We start from the raw sequence: 8923 nt of genomic DNA on the forward strand, positions 1-8923 counted from the left end.
ATGACATGTGGGGTTCCTCAAGGCTCCATCTTGGGGCCTCTTCTCTTTAACGTCTACATGCTACCACTGGCTCAGATAATGAAGAACAACAAAATAAGTTACCATAGCTATGCGGATGACACACACATTTACATTACCATTTCACCAGGAGACTATGCTCCAATTCAAACACTGAGTAAGTGCATTGAACAAATCAATGACTGGATGTGTCAGAACTTTCTCCAATTAAACAAAGACAAAACTGAGGTAATGGTCTTTGGAGCCAAGGCAGAACGTATAAAAGTTAGCGCTGAGCTTCCGCCTGCAATGTTCAAAACAACAGATAAAGCCAGAAATCTAGGTGTAGTCATGGACTCTGACCTGAGTTTCAACAGTCTACTACACGGACCACTATTGCGGTAAGCATGTTGTAACTTCCGGTTGTTGTTGTCATGTCCGGGTATCCCGTGTGCCTGTTCTGTTGCTGATAGCTTATTATCTTAACTTAATCGATCGTTTTAAAACTCTTGATCACGGCAACTTCCTGACGTTGTAATCACACGTTACTACAGCTTAACCACTCACAACTCTCCTTCTCTTAGCGACTGTAACTCCACAGTAGCCTACACTCTTTTCGGGTTTGCTAACGGTAGCTATTTTAGCTTGATAGCTAGCCATGGCTCTTTCTCCACCCTCGGGTGTTATTTCCTGCTCTAACCGTCTCATGTTTGGTTACTTCCCTACCTCCTTTACTGGTACCGATATACATGTGTTAAATGTAGTATAATTGTTAGGTTGGAAGCGGGAATCATAGCCATAGAAGCCCGGCTCCGCATCTTAGAAAGTAACTCAGCTACAGTAAAGCCCATGTTAGCCAGTGCGGACCGGCAAATGGTAGCTCCTCTTAGCCTTCCCCCGGCAACTCCCAAGCAGCAGGGAGACTGGGTGACCGTTCAGAAGGGGCATAACGAAAAACCCGCAGGTCCCCACCAACCCGTTCACGTATCTAACAGATATTCCCCACTCAGGGAAGCCAACTCTGGTTATTGGTAGCTCTATTATGAGACACGTGAATTTAGAGACCGAAGCCTCCACAGTCACATGCATTCCGGGGGCCAGAGCGGGCGACGTTGAGGCGCATCTTAAACTGCTGGCTAAAAATAAACGTAAATACAGTAGGATTGTTATTCACGTCGGTGGTAATGATGTTCGTTTACGCCAATCAGAATGCACCAAACTTAATGTGGAGTCGGTGTGTAGTTATGCTAAAACAATGTCGGACACCGTAATCTTCTCTGGTCCCCTCCCCAATCTGATCAATGATGACATGTATAGCCGCATGTCATCATTTCAGCGCTGGTTGTCTTGGTGGTGCCCAGCAAACAATGTGGGCTTCGTAAATAATTGGACAGCCTTCTGGGGAAAACCTGGTCTGATTAAGAGAGACGGCATTCATCCTACTTTGGAAGGTGCAGATCTCATTTCGGCAAACATTTCAGGGCTTTGTGGACTTAAACCTTCCTTTTTGATAAAGCTTATAGTTAGGGCTGATTAGATTCAACCCCTAGTTTTGCTGATATAGGCTTAGTTTGTCGGGGGACATCTTACTTCTTCCTTCTCTCTGTCTATACCTGTGTGCTCTCATGTTCCGATTAACCCAGCTTCCCAACATTTCTTTCTTTTTGGTGTCTATATACGCCAGGATCCGGAGTCATGGATGATCCTGCGGCCCCGTGTCATGGATCGCGAGCCCTGGATCTTGAGTCGTGGCTGTGGTCCTGGATCATAGGTCCTGGATGGATATCATTGTAGATTCATCTTCCTATTATACACACATGCATTTCCAAACATTTGGACTACCTATGTTGCAAATGTATTATCTTTTCAATTTACACACGGCATCTATTGCACGTCTGTCCGTCCTGGGAGAGGGATCCCTCCTCTGTTGCTCTCCCTGAGGTTTCTCCCATGTTCCCTTTAAACTGTGGGTTTTCTCCGGAGGTTTTTCCTTGTACGATGTGAGGGTCTAAAGACAGAGGGTGTCGTATTGTCATACTGATATTCTGTACACACTGTGAAGACCACTGAGACAAATGTAACATTTGTGATATTGGGCTATATAAATAAACATTGATTGATTGATTGATTGATTGAACAGTCACATTAAAACAATTACTAAATCAGCCTACTATCACCTAAAGAACATATATAGGATTAAAAGACTAATGTCACAGCAGGATTTGGAAAAACATGTCCATGCTTTGATCTTCAGTAGACTACTGTAATGGTGTCTTCACAGGTCTCACTAAAATATCTATTAGAAAGCTGCAGCTGATTCAGAACGCCGCTGCTCGAGTCCTCACTAACACTAAGAAAGTGGATCACATCACTCCTGTTCTGAAGTCTTTACACTGGCTTCCTGTGTGTCAAAGAATAGATTTCAAAATACTGCTGCTGGTTTATAAAGCACTGAATGGTTTAGGCCCAAAATACATTTCTGACCTCCTGCTAAATGATGAACCATCCAGATCTCTCAGGTCTTCAGGGACTGGCCAGCTTTCTGTCCCCAGAGTCAGAACTAAACATTGTAAAGCAGCATTCAGTTATTATGCTCCAAATATCTGGAACAAACTCCCAGAAACCTGCAGGTCCACTGCAACTCTGACTACTTTTAAATCCCGACTGAAGACTTATCTTTTTGTCGCTGCTTTTAATTGAAACTGAGCCGTTGTGTTCATCAGTAAAGTGGAACTTCTGTGTGAACTATTCATATCTTAAACTGCACTGTAACGTTTTATTCATGTGTTTTTTCTTTTTATGTTTCTTTTATTATCTTTTACTATTTTTAAATGCATTTGTCTGAATGTCTTTCATTTTTGTAAAGCACCTTGAATTGCCTTGTGTTGAAAGGTGCTATATAAATAAACTTATATATAAATACATTTCATATTTTATGTTAATAGATAGCAAACACTCGATTGGAATTAGTGAGATCGCTGAGTTAAGGGATTGTCCCAAGAGTTTAGCTGAACTATAGTAAAGTTGGATATAAATGCAAATGTAAAGAAGGGAAAGACATGACAGGATGAACCTACTGTAATGCTGTCTCTGAGGTGCAGTGATATATTTAATGAAGAAGAACCACCTGCTGCCTTTCTTATCCTATATCTAATAGAACTGCTCGGGTCCTGATAGATTGAGTGGGGAAGTTCATGAGATCTTTCTAGAGGGTTATCAAGAATAACTTTTATCCAATGACCTTTTCCCTCTCTGTCTGTGTCTGTGTCTTCTCTTGTTCCGATTAACCCAGCCAAATCTTTTCTTGTTTTGTGTCTATATCTACGCCGGGATCCGGAGTCGAGGCTGATACTCTTGCTGTAGTCCTGTGTCTTGGATCCTCTATCCTGAGTTCTGGATTAAGTCGTGGACTTCGGGTCGTGGCTGAATCTGTCTCTGCGGTCCTGCCTTGGGTCTCGTCTTGCTGTTCCCTGATGGCTTCCACAGGATTGTAGCCGACATCCTCGTGGATTCATCTTCTTATTACAGACACATGCATTTCCTAACATTCGGTCTTTATGCTGTAAAATGTATTATCTCTTGGATTTACACGCGGCATCTATTGCACGTCTGTCCGTCCTGTGAGAGGGATCCCTCCTCTGTTGCTCTCCCTGAGGTTTCTCCCATTTTTCCCCTTAAACTGTGGGTTTTCTCGGGAAGTTTTTCCTTGTACGATGTGAGGGTCTAAGGATAGAGGGTGTCGTTTTTCTCATACTGATATTCTGAACAATCTGTGCTGTTGTATTTGCTGTAAAGTGTCTCTACTGTAGGCTATTTTTATTATATGTACAGCACTTTGGCTCGACCAAAAATCCTTTATAAATGTGCTATATAAATAAAACTTGATTTGATTTGATCTGCCTGTTCAACCTTTTTGTATTATTATTTTTGTTGGAATTTGTAACATAAATAGCAATAACACAAACTGCCAGGTCTGAAGTTCTTCTTGTCTCCTCACTAAGGGAGTATCAAGTACACTTTTGACTGATAAATATAAGTATTTATTAATTTGAGATGGTCAAATAGCTTTTTTAAATATTTTTTGCACTCTCATTGTAGTGCCTCTTAAACTGCATGCTGTTAAAGAACATACCATGTGCTACAATACCACTGTACCAGCAAAGTGAGGTCAGATTAGACAGGGCATTAGGCAGGTCACACTAAGGTCAACTATGGACCAGTTCCTAAGCAGTTGGTACTGTAACTCTATGGTACCGCTAAAGGGCAAAAGGCAGGAAAATTCAACATTTTTAATATAAATGTTCAACAATTCACAGCATTCCATCAGGGTGTTAGTTCCTTAATTGATGTTTAAATGTGTGATGTCTTTTCCTCCTGGCAGCAGAGCGATGTTCCCTCAGAGGCTGCATATTTGACCGTGAAACGTCCTGGTTATAACAAGCTAACTTCCAGAGCCGCAGGGCGGTGCTGCCACTTCTTCCCCAGACACAGCAAAGCATTTTGGGCTCAGTGACCTGTGCTGGCCTGCTGAACCCGGATGTCACTGGAGCTTTAATCTCCCATGTAACACCAGAGCCTGCTGTGTGACAGCACACACTCTCTGAGTCCCACACAGGTTCACACATTTATATACTGAGACTGAACCATCCACCATGCTTTAGTTGTGTTGGATGAGTCATCTATATGACTCGATTTCGATTAATCAAACCTCTATTGTATGTGTGTGCACTGAAATACAAACAAAGAAATTGAACAGCATCTATTTAGTGCAAGCATTCAGAGTATTTCTGTGTACCTCACCCCCCTCCACTCACACACACACACACACACACACACACACACACACACACACACACACACACACACACACACACACACACACACACACACACACACACACACACACACACACACACACACACACACACACACACACACACACACACACACACACACACACACACACACACACACACACACACACACACACACAGTTAATAGGCTATTGAGGACTGACAGCACTGCATTGATCTGTTAGTGTTTTTAGTCAGCAGGAGGTTTGAAAGCTGTTCACGGAAAAAGCTGTTCAGCTGTTCAGGGAAAAAGAGCCTTGTCTGGTTTCTGGAGATCACACAAACGCAGCGTTTCATTCCAAAAGAGAAGTGTGACAGAAAAACTGACCACTGAGGCAACAAGGCATTAGGAGTTATTGCAATTCCCTTGTGTAACAGCCATCTTTGTACCTGGGAAATGTAGAGGGAATATTTCCTGGTTAGCAGTGTCCTTTTCTAAAATTAGTTTCTAAAGCTGTATTTACAGACCTCTTATCCCAGGTAGAACATGATCCTTTTAAAATATATGGTTTGAGAAGTTCATATTACAGTTCATAATTAAAAGGACATCATCCAAATCAAAAGGACTGTATGAAGAATGTGATTTTTTTTGGTTCCAATGTTTTTCCAATAACACCAAAACACATATTTTATGCAATATATCAAATGCTGTCCTGCATACTGTAAGCTTTGACTGCACAGTGGATCAGTTGACATGTAAACACGACAGCGTTTACTACCAAGTTAGCAGCTGTGCTAACAATCACAATATTAGCATGCTGGTGTTTAATACGTTTAGGTGGTAAATACTCTATTCTATTCTGGCATTAGTCTTCAATAGACAAACTGGTGAAGACAAGAAAACCATAAAACAATAAGTATTAAACATAATCATTTTGTGTTGATTTTATTTAAATGTAGCACATGTCTACTTCACCTTCAGCATACTAACTGTAGAAAGGCTGTGTAGTCATTGATAGTTTGGCAGGTGGCTACACCCCCACCCACAGGTGCCCATATGGCCCATATGCATCTGTGTGGAGTAATCAGCCAAAATACAAGGAACATATTGACTCATCTATATCACGTGAGGCTGTAAAAAGAACAGGAGCTGCAGATCTGCCAGGGCGTCCACGGGGAAAAAACCGCACAATAGCTGATGTAATGTCTAAATAAAGCACTATGTGTGTTGTCCGATAAGACATGTTCAGCGCTGATTATTAGCACATTGTGTCTCAATCTGTCGACCTGTGAGGATGTAGTCATAGAACATCATGTTATCATCTAATTGGTTGGCTGAAACTTTTTGTTGATGTGTTTATTCTGAAATATAAAAGTGTGTTGGTAACGTAGAGGTGCTTGGAATGACTGTTGTAATAAAAAAAATATATATATTTAGTTTTCTATATTAGCATATATTATTTATTAGCATACTAATATTTGCTATATTAGCAAAACGAAAGCAAAGTTAGTTATTTATGCAAATGTGAAGAAGGGAAAGACGTGACAGGATGAACCTACTGTAATGCTGTCTCTGAGGTGCAGTGAACATATTTCATTAAGAACAACCACTTGGACCTGCTGCCTGTTCAACCTTTTATTGTTATTATTTTTGCTGGAATTTGCAGTGAACATAGCAATACTACAAACTGCCAAGTCTGAAGTTCTTCTTTACGTCTCTTAACTGGATGATTTAAGGAAGTATCAATAACATGTTTTAACTGATGGCTAAGAATGAGTCTTTGAGTCAGTCAAGACACAATTCCTTGGAATGAATGGCACTCAAATATAGATCTATTTTATTGTAATTAATATATTAGGTAAATATGTTCCTTATAAATCCTGTGTGGTCTTTATGATGTATCCCCCCCCTGATGGCTCCCTCCCTGGGGTTAACCTGTGAGTGTTCTCTAATGTAACTGTACTCACGTTTCCGGTGAGATCTTCATCTGTCCGTCGACCATGCGGCACAGCGAGCTGGAGAGGATAATCCACAGCAGCATCATCAGCCTCCCTCTGTGCGGCCCACTTCCCCAGCTCCAGCGGTTCATCCCTGCAGCAGTTGTTGCACGCTGGCTCCAAAGAGAGAAGGATTAAATAAGGAGAGCGCAGAGTGAGTTTAGAAATGCTCAGGTCACAGTGCTCGAAGATGGAAGTTGTTTGGTCCTGGGTAGGTAATATATAGTGGGATTTCTTAGTTTTTTTTGTTGAAAAAACTAATATGCGAGTAAATCAAAAGAATGAAGTTGTGGGGTGTTAAAGAAAAAGTGTGCTGAAAGAACTAACCTTACATTTAGAAACCACAACATTGGGTTTCTTTATGTACCACAAGGACAACAATTGACATCTTACTAATCAAATTATAGGCACAAATAATAATTGTTGGTTAACTTGCCAGGCAAAACAAGCATTGCAAAAATGCAAACATCCAATCCAAAGTTTTCCTAAAGACTAGCCAAGGGCATTACATATGACACCCAACGACAGCCAAAGCATGTCCTCCTTAAAGCTGCCCCAGACTTAGGAATTGTAGTGGATTCTGAGAAGCCACAGTCATTGAGCGGGAAACTTAAGAGCTGCTCTTCCTGTTAGCCAGAAGATTGAACCAATCCCATTTGCCGTCTGGAAACACAGGATGCCAATTTAAAAGAAAAACAAGCTGCATCCCAAAGGTGGGTTTGAGGAAGATTGATACACTTACTGAAATGATAACACACAGAATAACAGTGATGACTCACTATGTCATGTGGTCAAAGCTTTAAAACCATTTCCTTTGAGACATGTGGAAAGTTCAAATACGACTGATGAGCAATAAAAAGAGTCTGATAGAGATTTGATGTCAGCTCAGCTGGACCCCCCGGCACACAGCCCTGTCTGGAAAGCTCTTGTCTCCAGTGTCAAAGGTCACTTCTGCGCTCCAAGAGTCACAACGGATTCTCGCCATGCTCCTACACCTCCTTCTCTACACCCCTTAATCCTATTTCTGATACTCCCATTATTATCTTCTCTCCTCCATGCTCCCCCCTCTACAGGATGCCGGGGAAAAAGGGAGAGTGATGGGGGCGTCCCGGTGAGCTTCCCTCGAGTTCAGTTAGCGAGGCATTCCCAAGCAGGACACACACATATATTCCCAAAAGAGTTTTCTTCTGCCGCCCTTTTTTAATTATTCCATCCTGCTGAGCTCCTGGTGGATCCAAAACCATGCAGCACTGGGACACGCATATGATGATGGTTGAATGATGGATAGAGTGATAGTAGGACTCCCTCTCTCTGCAGTGGATCTCTTCGTGCTGTCCGGGACCAGTTTATACCATAATCCAGGCAGGATTAAACCCCTCCTCCCTCCATCCGTCCTTTTCCTCTCTCCATCCCTAGATCACTCTCTCTCACACACACACACACACACACACGCACGCAACGCACACACACACACACACACACACACACACACACACACACACACACACACACACACACACACACACACACACACACACACACACACACACACACACACACACACACACACACACACACACACACTATCTCTCCCCTTCATCTTTTCTCTTTTCACTCTTTGACCTACTGTCTTTCCCTCTTGCTGCTTTTCTTTCTAGTTGAGTTCCTCTCTTTCCCTGTTAATCTTTCTCATCATCTCTCACCTGCTCTATTACTCTATGCATTTCTGCTGTGTGTGTTTTACTAAGAAAGCAAATGGATGGAAGGAAATGTGGCAGTGATCTGAATTAACTGAAGTCATCTTACATGGGGAAAAAAGTAAACAAGAAAAAACGAGGGGGGAAATGAAAGAAGATGAAAGAGAGTAAAAGAGAGGATGTCAGAAAGAAAAGAGGAAAATAAAAAATAGAGCAAAAGAGGAGGAAAGGGAAAAGATTCCTGGCAGGACGGTGTAATGAAGTGTATCTAGGATTGGTGGAGAAAAATGTTCTTGACTGACACAATGTTGTAATATAATCACACTGAGACACCTAGTGGACTTTCACTGCCACACATGGACATGTATACTAACACACAGGGTGCTGCAGCATTGATCTAATCCTGTAAACGTGTCCCATATTGCAAATCCAACAATC

General features: G+C 41.9%; 1 protein-coding gene across 1 annotated transcript in view; it reads right to left on the bottom strand.

Annotated features, from left to right (window-relative positions):
- cacna2d4a (calcium channel, voltage-dependent, alpha 2/delta subunit 4a) overlaps positions 1–8168 on the bottom strand; it is a 110806-nt gene extending 102638 nt beyond the window's left edge. Inside the window, exons 1-2 of the mRNA XM_071201758.1 lie at positions 7568–8168; positions 6759–6901 (exon numbers count right to left, since the gene is read on the bottom strand). Coding sequence (XP_071057859.1) covers positions 6759–6880 — 122 coding nt within the window. The 5' untranslated portion in view covers positions 6881–6901; positions 7568–8168. The remainder of the gene's footprint in view (positions 1–6758; positions 6902–7567) is intronic.
- Positions 8169–8923: the final 755 nt, after the last annotated feature.

Source organism: Pseudochaenichthys georgianus, chromosome 23 (genome assembly GCF_902827115.2).
Source record: "Pseudochaenichthys georgianus chromosome 23, fPseGeo1.2, whole genome shotgun sequence".
NCBI classification, from domain to species: domain Eukaryota; kingdom Metazoa; phylum Chordata; class Actinopteri; order Perciformes; family Channichthyidae; genus Pseudochaenichthys; species Pseudochaenichthys georgianus.